Source organism: Ichthyophthirius multifiliis, assembly GCF_000220395.1.
Source record: "Ichthyophthirius multifiliis unplaced genomic scaffold scaff_1120509250896, whole genome shotgun sequence".
Taxonomy (NCBI): Eukaryota; Ciliophora; class Oligohymenophorea; order Hymenostomatida; genus Ichthyophthirius; species Ichthyophthirius multifiliis.
Window position 1 is genome coordinate 868 of NW_004086396.1, and position 20,492 is coordinate 21,359.

Consider the following 20,492-nt stretch of genomic DNA (forward strand, 5'->3'; position numbering starts at 1 on the left):
TTTAAAAACTCAATCTTTAAAAAAATAAAGCTAATAAAAAATTATATTGACTTTTTTAAAAAAATCAAAACAATATATGGAGAAGTTAAAAAATAAAATAAAAAAATAAAACAACTTAAATAAATATATATAATATATTAAAAAATAACTGTATTTATAATCTATAAATAAAAAATATAATTAATTAAAAAAAATTAATTAAAATTATTAATTATAAAAATAAAAGTTGAAAAATGGATTTAAATATATAACATTTTTCATTAGAAGATTTATATTAAAGAAGTACACAAAAGTAAATTTTGATTTAATTATATAATTAATAATATAACTTTAATATATTAATAAATTTAATTATAGACTAAATAATTTAGAGGGTATTGATAATCTTTAGATTAGCTTTGAAACAGTACAAGAATCATGGAATTGTTTTATAAAGTATTTAAATATATAAATTATATATATGATTTGTAAAAAAAATTATAAAAAATAATATTTAAAAGGTGGTGTAAAAATTAATTAGATTTAGAAAGAATAATATAGATTCCCAATTTTGGTAATAATTATTATAAAAACCTATAATTTATAAAAATGTAATTTATTTTAAAATAAAATGATAAGGAAATATTTCTTTTGCAAGAACAAATTAAAAAGATTTAAATTAATCTTCTGATACAAAATCTATGATAATATATTTTAGTGATAATTTGATTTATGAAAAAAATCTTAAATATCGTGTAAAAATTAAATATATTTATAAATAATTTATGTCTTTTAGATATTTAAATTTATACAATAAATTTATAAAAAAAAATAAACTAAATATATATTTAATATTTTTATGTTTTTTTTTTTTTTAAATAAAGGGTGAAATAGATAATAGCAATTATCCCCCAATAAAAATAAACTATAATGCTGTGCATAAATTGTGTTAAGACCTAAATAAATAATCAGTAAAATTATCAATTGATTCTGTATTTAATGATATTAGCGATGTAAAAAAAAAAATATTAATTAATTATATAAATAATAAAGTTACTAAACATAAATAATGTAGAAATAGATTTAGGATATTTAGGAAAGATAAATTGTTTTGAAAAAACACTTAGTTTAGAGCCATTTATTCTTAATAAAAAATCCCAAAACTTAAAATCAAAATCAACTGTCCGTTCTCTTCTTGACTAAAGAAAAGGTTTGACACAATCATAACTTTAATTAAAACCTCATAATTTTATTCAATCACATGTATAAAACGTGCCAATAACAAACAGTGTAGTAGTTAATTAAGATCCAACCCAAAGTATTAACTTCGGAGTAGATAGTCATGAGAACTCGTCAATAATGAAAAAATATGAGAATTATAAATAAAAGTTCATCTATTTCTAAATTTTTATTAGTTAATAGTCACTAAGAATAATCACCTACACGTCGCTACAAATAATATATTGTAAAAATAGATCCAGAATTATTAGCTGCTGGTACTGATCCATTGTCAAAAAATTAAGTATGTTTTTAATTATATATTTAAGTGTTTTAATTTATAAATATAATAGGACTTTTCTAAATTAGCTGGAAATGCATCAAATTTAATGAAAGCTTAATTTACTAAACCTCCTAATTCAAGCGTTCGTTTTCCACCTATATTAGATAAGTTTTCAAGGACATTAGCTTCCCCATTGTCTTCATAGAAACATAATTTATCTATTAGTAATAGAATAGCATCTAATTATACACCTTCATCTCGAAAACTATATTTTGATTACGAATCTAAAGGCATTAAGATATCTAAATTATTCAATTCTGCAGTATAATTTACAGCTAACGAAGAATTATTACAAAAACCTGCCACTTTTGAAGAAGAATTATTATATGTAGTAGCAGGAGTTCGAAATATGGAATTAAATAGTAAAATTTAAGCAAAAAAAACCTGCTATGAAAGATATAAGATGTATATAGAAAATGAAATTCCAATCGAATTTGTGGCTCCAATAAATAATTATTGGATTACTGATATTTTAGATTTGATTCCTCACTAGTTATAATATGTAGATAGAGGTGTAATGGAAAATATGATAAATTAAATGCTTAATGAAATAAATAAAGATTATTATGATTCAGTTAGAAAATCTATTCTTGATTATGTACTTAAGGATGATACTGAAATGGCTAGAATAGGTATTATGGAAATTTATGATCCTATTATTGATTATGGAGATAATTATTATAAAGGACTTGAACCTGATTAAGAATGGAAAGATCATGTAAATCATGCTAAATAAGAAATTATTGCTAGCTTAGTTATTAATTCTAAAGCCACTCTTAATTTAATGAATTTATGGAAAAAATATGAAAAAATGCATTTTTTAGTTTTACCTACTAAAAAAGATTAGACTATGACTATTTAAAATTTCCTTGAAATATAAATTAAGAATATTACTGAAGTTAAAAATCATTTAGTTTCTGAATGGCATAAAGATGTTATTGATATTTATTAGGAAGAACTTAATCAAATGAATAAAAATAAAGTTATTAATTTTTAAATTTTTTTTTATTTATATTTTAATATATATAGAGATAAGCCATATTGTTCTTTAATTCAAATGCTACTTTAATGTCTAATTAGATTAGATAATTAGTATCTGATTCTCTTTTGTTATACAAAAATTTCTTTTAACGTTTTAATAAAAGTGAATTACTTGCTCCTTCTCTAATAATTGAAAGAGAAAAAAATCAACAAAATATTATCGAAGATGTATTTTTACATGTGAAGCTTATTGCTAATTCTGATAAAGTCGAATTTGCTGATGATTTATATGAAATTATAAAAAATGAAATCCTTAAGATTATTGATGATATTATTGCTACTACTTAAGGATTCCCAAGACCTGAAAATACAATAGCAAAAAGTGTAGTAAAATCTCTTTGGGCAGTTCCGAAAGATGATGAAGTTTATTTAAGAGTAAAGAAAGAAATAAATGATATTTTAGATAAAAATTTAAGAAATGTAAATGAAGTTCTACATATTTATAATAAATACGCTTACTTATTAGAAGAAAAGTCAAAAGTATCTGTTTGGACAAAATAAGAACATAAAAGAGAAGAATTTTTAAGTGAAATAAGTAAATATAAAAACACTTATAATGAATTAAATAAAGAAATCCCTTTTTATGTAAGAACTAATATGATTTTAGTTGATGGAGTTGATGTAAAAAAACAATACTTATAAATATGTTTGGATATAGTTTAGATATTATAAGCATCAATTCATTAATATTTATTAACCAAAAACGGAGATATTGCAAAAGAAATAACTAATTCTTAAGATTTTATTAAGGCAAAAGCTGAAAATTACGAAAAAATGAAATAATTGGAAGTAAAGATTGATAATATTAAAAGAGTCGAATATAAAAAAATATTATAAGAATTCCAAGAAGTTAAACTTTGGTTTAATTTATTATATGGAACTGCACATAAAATTAGTGAGGAAGATCTCAAATAACTTTATATTACTGCTAGTTTAGTTCACGGAATGCCTGGATTTGTTGATAACGAAGAAAATAGACTTTTTAAAGAAAAAGAAGAATTAGATATAAAACTTAAGAAAAAGAAAGATGATTTTGAAAATAATATCATCGAATTGTATTCTAAAATTGATACTATTAATACTACTTATACAAAAAAAGAATATGATAAGGTTGAAGCTTGTAAAGCTATCGAATAATATGCTTTTACACTTTAAGAATATATTTAAGAGGTTTTTTTTTTTTTAATTTTTTTTTAATTTTTTTTTAGATGTAAGAAATTAATATAAGAGAAGATTTAATGGGATTATAATAAACTGAATTCCCAAAACTTCAAGAAGCTGAAAATAATTTAAAACCTTATTAAGATTTATGGTTCTCAATAAGAGATAGTAAAGTAGATAGTTTGAAAAACAAACCAATATTAACATTAGATCCTGAAGACATAGAAAAAGAAATAAAATAAATGCTTATGACATTCAATAAATTAAAAATAATGTTTGGAAAATAAAAAGGAATGTAAAATCCTCTAGATTTAACCGAAGAAATGTTAGACGAACTAAGGAATTTTCAAAAGCATTAAGTATTAATTCATGTATTTTCCAATAAAGGGTTAAAATAAAGACATTGGGAGGAAATATCAATTATAATAGATACATAAGTAGATCCGAATAAGAAAGATATGATGACTTTATAAAGATTTATTGCAATGAATTTGGATTAAAAGTATGCGAAATTAGAAGAAGTATCTGACTCTGCATCAAAGGAATTCGCAATTGAAAAAATAATGGAAAAAATGAAAGAAGATTGGGCTGGTATAGCTACTGAATTAAAACCTTGGAAAGATACAGGAACTTTTATTGTCGCAGGCACAAGTGTAGATGAAGCATAATAAATTTTAGATGATTAAATAGTAAAAACTATGACTATGAAAGGATCTCCTTATGCGAAAATATTTGAAGAAAAGCTTCTCGATTGGGAAGATTGGTTAAATTATACTCAGAGCTTATTTGATTATTTTGTTAAAGTTTAATCTGTTTGGCTTTATTTAGAACCGGTTTTGACTTCTCCTGATATCGCTAAGCATTTGCCTGCTGAAGCAGATGAATTTAAAAAAGTTGATTTTGATTGGAAAAATCAAATCATGGGAAGAGTTAGTAGAGACCCTAAAGTTTTAGAATATACAAAAGATAGAAGAATGCTAGAAATTTTGAAAGAATCTCATATAAAACTTGAAAAAATTTAAAAAGGTCTTAATTCTTATTTAGAAGGAAAAAGATCTAATTTCCCAAGATTCTATTTCTTATCTAATGATGAATTGCTTGAAATTTTATCAGAAACTAAAGACCCTTAAAGAGTTTAACCTCATTTAAAAAAATGCTTTGAAGGAATTTAAAAATTATAAATTGATGCTGATAAAAATATTCATGGAATGTATTCTTCAGAGAATGAATATGTTCCTTTCATTTCATCTGTGAATACTAATGATGCTCGAGGAAATGTTGATGAATGGTTACTTTGGGTCGAAGAAAGAATGATTAAATGCGTACATAATGTTACTTCTTAAGCCTTCACAGACTATGAATAAATGGAAAGAAATGATTGGGTTATTGGAAGGTGTGGAATGGCAGTACTTTGCGTAAATATGACTTATTGGACCTATGGAACTGAAAAGAGTTTAAGAGAAGAAGGTAAAGTAGGAGTTTAAGTATTTGAAAATACTTGCACTGAAGGTTTACTTAAAATAGTTGATTTGGTACGTTCTAATATTTCGCCTTTGGACAGATGTACTATAGAAGCTCTTATAGTGTTAGATGTGCATAATAGAGACTGCATTTCGCTTTTAGTTTCTAAGGAAACTGAGCTAGTAACTGATTTCTAATGGTAAGCATAATTAAGATATTATTGGGAAAATAATGATACCGTTGTTAGAATAATTAACGCTGTATGTGAATATAATTATGAGTATTTAGGAAACTCAGCTAGATTAGTCATAACTCCTCTAACAGATAGATGTTATAGAACTTTATGTGGAGCCATTCATTTGAATTATGGTGGAGCGCCTGAAGGTCCTGCAGGAACTGGAAAAACGGAGACTGTCAAAGATTTAGCAAAGGCACTTGCTCGATAATGTGTCGTATTTAATTGCTCCGACGGGCTTGATTATAAAGCTATGGGAAAATTCTTTAAAGGATTGGCTAGTAGTGGGGCTTGGAGTTGTTTTGATGAATTCAATAGAATTGATTTAGAAGTACTTTCAGTCGTAGCCTAATAAATTTTAACTATTCAACTTGCAAGAGGAGAAGGAAAAAAAGAATTCTTCTTTGAAGATGCTACAATAAAATTAAAACCTACTTGTAATTGCTTTATTACTATGAATCCTGGTTATGCTGGAAGATCTGAACTTCCGGATAATTTAAAAGCTCTTTTTAGATCAGTGGCTATGATGGTTCCTGATTATGCAATGATTTCTGAAATTTGTTTGTATTCTTATGGATTTGCTGATGCTAGAAATTTAGCTAGAAAAATCGTCACCACATATAAATTGTGTTCTGAATAATTATCTTCTTAAGACCATTATGATTATGGTATGAGAGCTGTTAAATCAGTGCTTACTGCTGCTGGAAATCTCAAGAGAAAATTTGCTACTGAAAATGAAAGTATTCTTATGCTTAGAGCTATTAGTGACGTTAACTTGGCGAAATTTTTGGCTTATGATATTCCGCTATTTAAAGGTATTATTAGTGATCTTTTCCCTGGTGTTAAATTGCCAGAAATAGATTATAGAAACATGTATGAGTGTATTTATGCAACTTTGGAAGTTATGAATTTATAAAAAGTAGATTATTTTATTGAAAAAATTATTCAGTTATATGAAATGATTCTCGTAAGACATGGTCTTATGGTTGTTGGAATGCCTTTTTCAGGAAAAACATCATCTATAAAAGTTTTATAGGGCGCTTTGACTCTTTTAAGCGAAAGAAAACAAATGAATGAAAATAAAGTATAAATTACTGTTATTAATCCTAAATCTATTACCATGAATTAATTATATGGTTGGGCTGATGAAATTTCACATGAATGGACTGACGGAGTTTTGGCTGTTAAATTTAGAGCTTTTACTAAAGCTGATAATGAAGATAGAAAGGTACATATATATAATATATATAAAACATATTAATTAATATAAAAAAGTGGCTTATATTTGATGGACCAGTAGATGCTGTTTGGATTGAAAATATGAATACTGTATTAGATGATAATAAGAAATTATGTTTAAATTCAGGTGAGATTATTGCAATGACAAAACAAATGAATATGATGTTTGAACCTATGGATTTAGCTGCTGCTTCTCCGGCTACAGTTTCTAGATGTGGTATGATTTATATGGAGCCATAATCTATGGGTTGGGAACCTTTATATGAAAGTTGGAAAAAGAAATTACCTTCAACTTTCAGGGAAGAAGATTTTAATGAAATAGATATGTTATTCCATTGGACGATTAATATTTCTTTGAAATAATTAAGGCATGAATATAAAGAAATATCCCCAACTCAAGATTAGAATTTAGTAGTTACATTAATGAGAACTTTTAGAGGATTATTAAAAGATTTAGAAAAGCCTGAAACATATGAAAAACTATAAATTAAAGAAAGATTCTAACTAATTGATATGAGGTTTGTCTTTGCATATATTTGGTCTATTGGAGGTTCATTACCTACTTCATAAGATAGAAAGAAATTTGATTTATTTGCAAAAAGACTTTTTAGTAAAGATATTGCAGTTCCAAAAGAAGTTGAAAGCAAAAAAATATCTTTACCTGAAAGAGGAACTTTGTATGATTACATCTATAAGGTTGAAGATAAAAAACCTGAAGGAGATTGGACATTATGGACTAATCTTATTATTTAAGAAGAAATTCCTGCTAAGAAAAAGCCTAGTGAGATCCTTGTTTAAACAAGTGACACTGTACGTTATTCCTTTTTACTAAGACATAATATTAGTGAAGAAATACCTACACTTTATTGTGGACCTACAGGAACAGGAAAATCTATTTATGTGAAAAATATTCTTATGAATGATTTACCAAGAAGTTAATATATGACTATAGAAGTAGGATTTTCTGCTTAGACTTCGGCAAATGCTACCATGGATATAATAGATAAAAAATTAGATAGGAAAAAAAAAGGTGTATTTGGACCTAAAACAGGAAAATGCGTTATTTTTGTAGATGATTTGAACATGCCTACAAAAGAAAAGTGGGGTGCATAACCTCCAATAGAAATTTTAAGATAAATGATGGATTAAGGAGGATGGTATGATTTATAAGATAAGGATAAACCTTTCAAAGAATTAGTTGATATTATATTTGTAAGTGCTATGGGTCCTCCTGGAGGTGGAAGAACATTCATAACTGCTCGTTTTTTGAGACATATGAATCTAATAACATTAGTAAACTTTGATGATGAGACTTTGAATAGAATTTTCGGAACTATTCTTCATTGGTATTTTGGAGTTAATGGATTTTCACCTGATGTAACAAAGAATGAAAACAAACTAATTAATGCGACTCTAGAAATTTATAAAATGGCTATGGCTTAATTATTACCTACTCCAATGAAAAGTCATTATTTATTTAATTTGAGAGATTTCGCGAAAGTCATTATGGGTGTTTGTATGGCTGATAAAGACTCATGTGCTTCTTAAGAAGTTCTTATTAGGCTTTGGGCTCATGAATGCTGGAGAGTATTTGCAGATAGACTTATTAATGAAGAAGATAGATTACTAATGTTACACGGATTAAGAGAATCTGTCAAAAAAATTTTCGGACTCAATTTTGATACTGTATTTGAAACTTTGGGTGATAAAAAAAACAAAGATATAAAAATTGAAACATTAGATTAAATGAGGTCTCTTATTTTTACTGATGTTTTAACACCTTTGGGTGTTCCAAAAAGACCATATGAAGAAATTTTGGACAAAGATAAATTATTTGCAGCATGTTAGGAGTCTCTTGAAAATTATAATATGATTTCTGATAAGCCTATGGATTTGGTCTTATTTTCCTTTGCTGTTGAACATTTACTTATTATTGAAAGAATAGTCAAATAATCTGGAGGAAATGCACTTTTGGTTGGTGTAGGAGGTTCTGGAAGATAATCATTGACTAGATTAGCTGCTGGCATGTTAGATTAAGCAACTATTTAAATCGAAATTAGTAAGCTTTATGGAAAAACTGAATGGCATGAAGATATTAAAAAAATTCTTAAAAACGCAGGTGGTAAAGGAATTCAAACTGTATTTTTATTTACTGATTCATAAATTAAATAAGAAGGTTTTGTAGAAGACATTAATAATCTTTTAAATACTTGTGAAGTTCCCAACTTGTTCGCTGCAGATGAAAAAGCTGAACTTATGGAAATGGTAAGAGCTGCAGCTAAAGCTGAAGGTAAAGCACCTGAAGGTACTCCCGATTAACTTTATGGATATTTTGTCGAAAGATGTAGAAATTATTTACATATTGTTTTATGTTTTTCACCTATAGGTGATGCCTTTAGAAATAGAGTTAGAATGTTCCCTTCTTTAGTTAATTGTTGCACTATTGATTGGTTCTTTGAATGGCCTTAGGTATATATTTTTTTATAAAAAATAATAACATAATATTTATTATTTAAATTATAAAAAGGATGCTCTAGTATCTGTTGCAAAAAAATTTTTAGAAAAAATAGAAATGGATTTAGAAACAAGAAAGAGTTGCACAGAAATGGTATAATATTTCCATTAATCAACAATAGAAAATTCTCATAAATTCTATAACCATTTAAAGAGAAAATTTTATGTAACTCCAACTTCTTATTTAGAATTAATTGTCACTTTCTAAACTTTATTAGCAGAAAAAAGAAAAGAAGTTAAGTCTTCAATAGATAAATATGAAAATGGTTTTAATTAAATTATTACTACAGAAAAGGCTGTAGGGAAAATGTAAATTGATTTGACTGAAATGGTACCTAAATTAAAGAAAGCCGCTGAAGATACATAATAAAAAATGGAAGTCGTATCAAAAGAAAAAGCAATAGCAGATGTACTCGCAGAAGGTATATAAAAAGAAGAAGCAGTAGTATAAATAGCAGTAAATGAAGCTAATGCAATAAAAGAAGATTGTGAAAATGACTTAGCAGAAGCACTTCCATTGTTAGAATAAGCAAATAATGCATTAAATTGTATATAAAAACCTGATATTGATTATTTGAAATAAATGAGAAATCCAGTAGAACCTATAAGGGCAGTAATGAAAGCTGTATGCTATATTTTATATCCAAATCCAACGGAGAAGAAGAAAGAAGGTTTTAAAACTGTTGTCGATTGGTGGGCTGCATCAGTAAAGTTATTAGGAGATAACTTAATTAATAAAATTAGAGATTATAATAAAGATGATATAGACGAAAAGACAATTCAAAATTTAAATACTTACTTTAACGATGCTGAAGTTAAACCTTTTATTGAACCTACTGCCGTAGAAAAGGCTTCTCCTGTATGCTTGAATATGTTCTAATGGGCAAAAGCTATGTTTGATTATTATTTTGTAAATAAAAAAGTAAAGCCTAAAAAAGCTGCCTTAGCTGAATCAGAAGAAAAAGTGTCAAAACTAAATGCTTAATTATCAACTAAATAAAGAGAGTTAAAAGTGGCAATGGATAAGGTTGATAATCTTAATAGAGATCTTAAAATTGCATAAGATAATAAAGAAAATCTTGAAACAAGATATCAAGAATGCTCTGTTTAATTAGAAAGAGCTAAAACTTTAATTGAAAATCTTGGAGGAGAAAAAGGAAGATGGGGAGAGTTAGCTGAAAACCTTAAATAATTCTTTATTACACTTACTGGTGATGTTTTAATTTGTTCAAGTGCAATTGCTTATTTGGGACCTTTAACACCTACTTATAGGTAATATAATAATTCAATTGTTTTATTTTATTTACTTATTTTTTTTAAAAAAAAATATTAAAATTAGATAATAAATTTTAGAAGAATGGGTAAATAAATGCTCTGAAAAGAATATTCCTAGAAGCGATAAATTTAGTTTTTCTTAAGTTTTAGGTGACCCTGTTAAAATAAGAGCTTGGAATATTGACGGATTGCCAAGCGATAGTTTTTCAATTGAAAACGCGATTATTATTTTTAAATCTAGAAGATGGCCTCTTTGTATTGATCCTTAAGGCTAAGCAAACAAATGGATAAAAAAATTAGAATAACCTAGAGGTATTAATATTATTAAACTCACAGATACTGATTATTTGAGGGTTCTTGAAAATTCAATTCAATTTGGTAAACCTGTGCTTTTAGAAAATGTAGGAGAAGATCTTGATCCATCTTTATCTCCTATTTTGCTTAAATAAACTTTCTAAAAAGGAAATACATTATACATTAAATTAGGTGAAACTACTATTGAATATTCAAATGATTTTAGGTATATTTTTTTATAATTTATAATTATTTATGTTTTTGTATTTTTTTTATTTATTTTGAAAAATAGATTCTATATTACAACTAAGTATAGAAATCCTCATTATTTACCTGAACTATCTACAAAAGTAACTCTTATAAACTTTATGATTACTTATGAAGGTCTTAATGACTAACTTTTAGGTATTTTAGTTAAAAAAGAACGTCCTGACCTTGCTGCGGAAAAAGAAAGACTTATATTAGAAGGAGCTAATAATAAGAAAGCTTTAGCAGAAATAGAAGATAAGATATTATAAGTACTTTCAGGAAATAAAAACATATTAACAGATGAATCTGCAATTAACATATTAACAGCATCAAAAGTAACATCAAACGAAATTAAAGAAAAACAAATAGTAGCCGAATTAACAGAAAAAGAAATCGATGAGGCGAGATAAACATATTAACCAGTATCTACTTAAGCGTCTTGTCTTTTCTTTACAATTTCCGATTTAGGAAATTTAGATCCTATGTATTAATATTCTTTGGTTTACTATCTTGATTTATTCACTTAGGGAATATTAAATTCAGAAAAATCAGATGATTTTGAAAAAAGACTATAAATTCTAAAAGAATATTTCCTTTATTCTTTATATTCAAATATTTGTAGATCTCTTTTTGAAAAAGATAAACTTGTTTTTTCTATATTACTTTCTGTTAGACTACTTGAATTCAGGGGAGAAGAAAATATTCAAGAATTTTGGAGATTCTTACTTACAGGAGGTGTTTCTATTAATGAACATTTACCAGAAAAGCCTGAACATTTATCATGGCTTAGTATGAAAAATTGGGGTGAGATTAATCGTCTTTCTGATCTTCATGGATTTAAAGGATTTTATACAGTAAAATAAATAAAATATATTTCTTTTAATTTATTTTTTTAGTTATTTTTAAATCCTATATTTGCTCAGTAATTTAAAGATATATATGACTCTTCTTAACCTTAAGAAATGAAACTTCCATCAAGTGTAAAAATTGAAAAAATGAATAAATTAGGACAATTATGTATTCTAAGAACTATTCGTCCAGATAAAATTATACCTGCTGCTCAACTATTCATAAAGGATTATTTAGGAAAATAATTTATTGAACCTCCTCCTTTTGATCTAGCTTTAATATATAAAGATTCTTTATCTACTACACCTTTAATTTTCGTACTTTCACCTGGTAGTGATCCGTTTGCAAGTTTGAATGCTTTTGCAAAGAAAGTTGATAAAAATATAAAAGCAATATCTCTAGGATAAGGCCAAGGTCCAATAGCTTAAAGAATGATAAGTGAAGGATAAAAAACAGGAGATTGGATAGTTTTATAAAACTGTCATTTAGCAGTAACATGGATGACTACACTAGAAAAATTATGTGAAGAAATATCTCCTGATGAGAAAGTTACACATAAGGAATTCCGTATATGGTTAACTTCTTATCCTTCAAAAGATTTTCCAACAGCAGTATTATAAGCAGGTATTAAAATGACTAATGAACCTCCTAAAGGGTTAAAGAACAATATTTAAGGAAGCTATTTAATAGACCCAATTAATAAACCTGAATTTTTCGAGAATTGTGCAACACCAGGTCCTTTTAAGAAATTGCTTTTCGGTTTATGCTTTTTCCATGCTGTAATTCAAGAAAGACGAAAATATGGTCCTTTAGGATGGAATATTTCTTATGAATTCAACGAATCAGATTTGCGTATTTGTGTTCGTTAATTAAAAATGTTCTTAGATGAATTTGGTTAAAATATTCCTTACGATGCTCTTAAATATCTTACTGCTGAATGTAATTACGGAGGAAGAGTTACTGATGATAAAGATAGAAGATTAATTAATACTTTACTCGAAGATTATTATTGTGAACAAGCTGTTAATAATCCAAATTATAAATTCGCTGAAAATCCTGTATATAAACCTCTCGTATTTGAAACTTCGAATGATTATATTGAATATATTAGAGAAAAATTCCCTATTTTAGCCTCCACTGATGTTTTTGGTTTACATACAAATGCTGACATTACTAAAGATATGAATGAAACTAACTTCTTTACTGATTCACTTTTAATTTGTTCTTCTGCTTCTAGTTCTGGTGGAGGATAATCTTTAGAAGAAACACTTAATAATTTATGTAATAATATACTTACTGATTTCCCTGAAATATATAATCTTGATGAAATTCAAGAAAAATACCCTGTTAAATATGAAGAAAGTATGAATACTGTACTTACTTAAGAACTTACCAGATTTAATAAATTAATAAAAGTAAACATTTTTTAAAAAATTTTAAACATTATTATTTAAAATATATATATAAAAAGGTTATTAGATCTTCATTATTTGATATAAAGAAGGCATTATTAGGATTAATTCTTATGTCTCCATAATTAGAAGCTGCGTCAAAAAGTTTATTTGATGGAAAAGTGCCTGATTTATGGATGAGTAGTAGTTATCCTTCACTAAAACCTTTAGGAGGATATATCGCTGATTTAAGAAAGCGTTTAGTCTTTTTCTAAAAGTGGATAGATGAAGGAGCGCCTATAAACTTTTGGATATCTGGCTTTTATTTCACTTAATCTTTCTTAACAGGCGTCTTGTAAAACTTTGCAAGAAAATATACAATTCCTATTGATGAAGTTTAATTTGATTTTGTAATGTAAAAAGAGTCTGTAGCTGAAAAACCGTAAGATGGAGCTTGTGTTTATGGGCTTTTTGTTGAAGGCGCTAAATGGAATTATGATACCATGCTTATGGATGAATCTGATCCTAAAATTCTGTTTGTTGAATGTCCAAGTATTTTACTTGTACCTTGTCATTTTAAAGATATCTCAAATATTGCTCATTATAATTGTCCTGTTTATAAAACTTCGGCAAGAAGAGGTGTTTTGAGTACTACTGGGCATTCTACTAATTTCGTTATGTATATTAGATTACCTACTGATTAAGAATAAAAACATTGGGTTAAAAGGGGTGTGGCCTTATTAACTTAATTGGATGATTGATAGAATTTTTTTTTTCTTTTAAAAATAAAATATTATATTAATTTTTATTTTATTTTCTTTATAAATAAAAAAATATTAAAGTATATTATATTATAATTTTTTTTTTGTGATTTATTATAATATTATTATACTTATCATTTTATAAATGAATATAATTTACAACTTTATTTAAAATTACATATATTAATGATAAATTAATGTTTTCTTACTAAATATATAAATTAAAAAAAGTAATAAAAAAATACTACAATTATCAAAACATACATAAATTAAAAAAGAAAAAATTAATAATATATACGTTTAAATTTAAATGGAAAAAAAGGAAACTTAAAAGAATCCACACAAACGCAAATAAATGCAAAGTTAGTAGCCTTAATAATCCTAACTACAATAAAAACCTCCCTAATATCCAGTCCCAGCAAAATGTACAAAGACTCCATGGAGTGAAGAAGAAGACAAATTAGTAATAAAAATAGTTTAGTAACATGGCCCATAAAAGTGGACATTTATAGCTTAACATGTTCCAGGAAGGATAGGAAAACAATGTAGAGAAAGATGGCATAATCATTTAAATCCAAACATAAATAAAGATTAATGGAGTTAAGATGAAGTATGGATACTTTATTTATGCCATAGGTTAAAAGGAAATAAATGGTCTGAAATTACGAATTATTTACCTGGAAGGACTGATAATGCTATCAAAAATCATTGGAACTCTTCAATGAAAAAGCGTATTCCTGAACTTTACTAGAAATATCTTTATTTCAGAACACATAATAAACTCGAAAAGCCTGCTTCTTCGAAATACTAGTAGGCTGAATAAGAAATTATTAAACTTCTTTAAGATAGTAATGATAATGGTTCAGAATAATATTTTATTTGGAGTTCTAGAAGAAAAAGGAAATATAAAATGTAGCCGTTTTTGTAATAAATTGCAGAAGTTAATGAATTATTTGATAAAATTCCCAAAAAAAATTAACTTCTTGAATCTTTTAAAAAAAAGCTAATTGATTTATATGCCTAAAAAGATTAAAATTTACACAAAAATATCGATAAAATACTTTCCGTTCAAAATTATTTTTGTAATTATATGTAAAAAAATCCTGAGTTCGCAGAAATATTTATAAATTAAATTAAATAAATACCAAATTAAACTATATAAATCAAGAAAAGAGGTCGTAAACCAAAAACAATAAATAAAGTTTAGCAAAACCTTATTTAAAGTTAAATTATAAATTTAGAAAAAGATAATTTTCTTTAATAAAATCATAATGAATTTTCATTATAACAATAAGAATAATAATAATAAATATATTAAAACAATAATTAAATAAATAACAATGAATTATTATATAACCATAACCAAGAAGATTCCGTGTAAAATTATTATTCAACCCCTTAGAAATTCCTAAATGAAAATCATAGAAAAGAAATTAATATTAATAATAGCTTTTTCCATTTAATTTAATATTCAAAAGAAAATTTAAACCCTAATAATATTTTAAAAGAAAATAAATACAATAATCAGTTTATTACACCTAAAAAGTTTAACTCTTCATCTAATAAAGATCATAACGATTCCGAAATTTAAAATAATAATTCTATTGGAAAATATTTTAATTAGCCTTAATATAGTTCTAATCATAAAAATAATGCGAATTAAAAAAATTTCGGGCATTAATTAAATTCTGTATTTAAATGTTATGATGATAATAAATATTTGTGAAAATTTTATTTTACATTAAAAGAAGAAAAAAGTAAATGTTAACATATATTTTAATTTATTAAATATGTAATTTTTTACTAATTTTATTTGATTAAATAATATGTATTTTAATATTTATTTTATCTTCTATTTAATTATATATTTTTTTTATGTATCAATTTATAATTTAATTTTTCTTTAAAATATAATTTACTTTTATTTAAAATATTTACATAATATTAAATTATTATTATAAATGTTAACTTTAAATTCTTTTTAAAAGAAAGAAATTAGATTATAAAATTATTTACTTTTTATTATTATTTATTTCAATTTTCAATATTATAATTTTATTAAAATTCAAATTTTCAATTATATAATTATATACTTACTGTTATTTACTTATTTTTATTATAATAAAAATACTTATAAATTACTTCTTAAAATTATTTACTATAATAAAAACTTTAGTTAACAAAAATTAAAAAAATGGGATCTGGATCATCTAATAATTAAGTATTTTATATTGTTTTTATTAAAATAAAATAAAAACAGAGAGATAAAAAAACTAACAATAATTAATACTCTTAACAAAATTTATAAAGACGTATTAATAGTTAAAATTAAAACAGATAAATTATTTAAATTCGTAATTCAATGCACTAAGGATAATAATAGTTAATATACATAATAATATGGCTTAGTATTTTTATATATTCTATAATTTTTAAATAAAAATAGATAATAATTAATTTATTAATAAAATTAAAATAATGCTTAGAATAATTATTAGGCCTTATAAATTATTTAAAACAATTAGATTTTAAATAAATCCAAAAATATTAATTAGAACTATGATTCAGTATTTTATAAATGGATTATATAAATGAAATATATTAATACATTATATAAAATTAAAATAAAGAATATTTTATTAACTTTGTTAAAATAAATATAGAATGCAAACCAAGTTCAAGTATTGAAAAATGATATAATGATAAAAAAAGAAACTCTTTAAATAATTTAAGATTAAAAAAAATAAAAAATATTTAAATTTAATTTTGATTAATTAACTCCAATAGAAATTATAATATATTATTAAGTTTAAGAAGTATAAGACGATTTAGGTAATTTTTAATTACTTAATTCGGCAGCTTAAGATAATTTCGAATATTATGATAATTCATTAAATTAGGTATGTTAATCTATAATTAATGTCAAATTATAAAACAAAACAAATTAATTATAAGAATAAGTTGAAAATTGGCCTATAGTAATTGAAATTGTAAATTTATTACTATAAAATTAATTTAAAATTTTTAACATTGCATATGTATTATTAAAAAAGAAAAAATTAGATAAGTCAAAAGAAGATAAAACTATTTTTTATTTCATTAATATAGAAAATGAAAAATTAAAATTAGCAAAACAAAAGATAATAGTATATTAATAATATAATTTAAAAATAAATTACTAATATTTTAAAAAATAAGCATAATAAAGAAGTTTATGAAATTTAGGAAATATATGGAATAGAAAATACTGAACTTATAAAAAATGAAAATTAATAATAAAATTTATAAAAACAGGCATTGTAAAATAGATTAAAAAACTTTTTTATAAATTTATATCTAATTAAATAAATAAATATAATTTTAATTGTATTTTTAATTTAAGTGTTGAAGATTAAAATAAAGAATGTATTATTTGTTTTACAGATTTAATTGATACTATTATTTTACCTTGTAGACATATGTGTATGTGTATAGAATGTGCTAAATCATTTTAAATTTAAAAAAAGGAAAAGCTTTGTCCTATATGCAGAAATTGTAAATATTATTTTATTAATATTTAAATATTTAAATATAATAAAAGAAATCATATCTTTTTTAAGGATTAAAAAGTTTGAATAAAAATGAAGTTTTTTATTTGAATAATTCTATAAAGAAAACTACTTTATTATCTATATATATATATATTTATATATATATATTTATTAATTATATATTTTATTATAATAAATAAAAAATTTATTTATTATCATTTATTTAAAAAAACTAAATATAAGTTTTATAAATATATAGATTAGAAAACAATGTAAATAGCAAATAAATTATATCATTTATAAAATTATATAGAATAATAAATTAGACAATTAATAAAACTATATTAATGGATATTTCTATATTTTACTTCGTTGATTTAAAGGTATTCCAATAGTTTTATTATTATCTTTAATAAATGTTGGTTTATTAGAAATAAGATTAACTTATTTATTAAATATTGTTTGTATAAATAGATATAATAATTTTAATTTATTGTAAAAAATATAATTTCTCAAATAAATCAAATATTACAAATATTTACAGATTTCATTATAAAAATTTATATTAAAATTTAATTTATTATCTTTAATTTTGTTAAAATATTAAAAATCTTTTTTATTTTCCTAAAAATTTCGATATATTTTTTTCTCTTCTTTATCACTTTAAAGTTTATAACTCCTTGCTTCTGACTTTAAAATTTATTTATAGGTCAGTGATAAATAATTATTCTCTAAAATATTATTCTTTACTTAATGTTTCATATACAAATTCATTATTATTTTAATTGTTTAGTAGTTCAATTTAATTTTTGTCCAATTAAAAAAATAGAACAATATTATTTTCTTATTAATAAAACATATATTCGTTAAGGGTAAAATTCATATTTTGTGAAGTTTAAAAAATACTTTTTCAATTTTTTTGTCAAATTATTTAAAAATAAAAATTGGTTAATAATATTTTTAATGACTTCTTTAAATATTTTTTCTCGTAATCTAATCACTAATTCTAAATAATTTTATAAATATTAAAAATAATAATAATAATTTTTCAAATTTATTAAAAAATATACTATTTATTTATTAAATTGTAAATTTTATAAAATGTATATATATTGCTCTTATATTTCTAAAATTTTCTAAACTATAATATACAACTATTTATAATAATTATAATTTAAAATTATTAAATAATCAATTTTGTTATCACAATTTACTATAATTAAAAAAAAAAATCATAAATTAATTTAAATTCATATATTAGATAAAATAAAAAATGTTATTATATAAATTTATATTTTAATTATAATAACTATTTTATTATAGACATAAATAATATACTATTAAGAAAAATAGATAATAATAATAATTAAATATACTTTGATTGTTTCTTTAAAAAAGAAAAAAGTATAAAAAAAAATTAGTTTAACCATTCATCATATTTAAAAATTTATTTAAAATAAAAAAAAAGTTTTGAAAAGCATATAGGAAAGACTGAAACAAAATAAAAATTATTTAAAATAAAAAAAAAATAAAAAATAATTTATATCATATCAGATTATGTAAAATATTATCTTAATATATATGTTTCATTTTATAAATCTTACATAAACTGCTCTTTATCCTAATAATTATATTATATAATTTATATATGTTATATATATTTTTATTATTATATTTTTTCATATTCTAATATAATATATTGATTATCGTATTTTTTAAATGATATTTTATAAGATACATTAAATTTTAATGGCTGGCGACATATATTTTAAGTTAATTTCCGAAAATAGAGAGTATACAATTTCTATTTAAAGTGAATAAGTTTTTGTGAGTGAACTCAAAAAGTTAATTGGAATATAATTAGGTATATATCATAAATGATATTTAAATTTTTATTATTTGATTAAAGCTATATAATTATTTCATTATTAAAATATCAAATCTTAGTTTTACTTTTATAAATAAAATAAATAATAAAAAAATTATCATATACCAAAAAATAAAGATACAATTAATAAAATATTTTTATTTTATTATTGTAATTATTTTAATAAATAGGTCATAAAGAAGAAATAGGAATATATTATGATTAATAATAATAAAAAGAATATTAAGATGATTAAAAAATATAAGCAAATAGTAAAGTATATGTTGAAAGAAAATAAAATTATCATTTAAGTATGAGCAAATACTTATACTGTGAAAAATGTAAAGGACCGAATCCTCAAAAAACATTATGTTGTAAAAAGTACATATGTAAATTCTGTAAAGAAAAAAGCAAGAAAAATGGAAAATGTATATATTGTGAAATTAGTCTCTAATAAATAGAAAAGCAGATGTAATTAAAAAATGAGAATTTCAAAAAAATAAAGGAAATAAACAGTTTTCCTTAATAATAAGAGTTCGAACAAATATTAGAAAATTCGAAATTTTTTATGATAAAAAGTTGCAATTAAGAAAATGTAAATATTGCTCTATAACATTCTGTATGGGCTACCACTTTAAAAAATTAAGTTATTACTTTAATAATTGATTTTTTATTTATAAAAATAAATAAATATATTAAATAGAAAATATTAAATGAAGCTTTTAATAAAAGTCCTAATGTTATATTAATTTTTGGAGTAAATATATAGCCTAATTTTTAAGGGGTTGCTAGAATGGTATCGTCTTCAAATTCTCTATATAATAATAATAAGTCTTATTGGAAAAATATTGGTATTTTTAATATTTAAATTTATTAATTATTATTATAAACAAAAATAAAAAGGTAAAATCAAATTAGGAGGTGATTTTAAAATCAGATGGTTAAGGGTTGGTGATATTTAGCATTCGTAATGTTAAGATTTGGTTAACTAAATAAATAAGGAATATATTTCAAGATAAAGAGATTGCTAGGAAATAGATAGAGAAACAGGAAGGGTCCTATGTTTAAAATTTTAATATAATAAT

General features: G+C 23.1%; 2 protein-coding genes across 2 annotated transcripts, besides 3 other annotated features; both read left to right on the forward strand. All coding sequences in view use genetic code 6, as the record gives it.

Moving 5' to 3' along the window:
- Positions 1-500: 500 nt before the first annotated feature.
- On the forward strand, positions 501-14,010 carry IMG5_109350 (hypothetical protein; the record flags this gene model as incomplete). Its single annotated transcript, XM_004034883.1, has 13 exons — positions 501-553; positions 619-734; positions 864-992; positions 1,033-1,189; positions 1,395-1,501; positions 1,551-2,522; positions 2,570-3,751; positions 3,790-6,666; positions 6,714-9,146; positions 9,205-10,463; positions 10,531-10,986; positions 11,053-13,273; positions 13,330-14,010. Coding segments are annotated over 13 exons (12,643 nt in total), but the record flags the coding sequence as incomplete, so codon positions are not given.
- Positions 3,757-3,788: a microsatellite.
- A 310-nt stretch (positions 14,011-14,320) lies between the features above and the next one.
- IMG5_109360 (myb-like DNA-binding domain protein) lies at positions 14,321-14,858 on the forward strand (the record flags this gene model as incomplete). The annotated part of the gene is made up of 1 exon (XM_004034884.1): positions 14,321-14,858. A coding segment is annotated over one exon (538 nt), but the record flags the coding sequence as incomplete, so codon positions are not given.
- A 1,038-nt stretch (positions 14,859-15,896) lies between these two features.
- Positions 15,897-15,944: a microsatellite.
- A 3,225-nt stretch (positions 15,945-19,169) lies between these two features.
- Positions 19,170-19,215: a microsatellite.
- Positions 19,216-20,492: the final 1,277 nt, after the last annotated feature.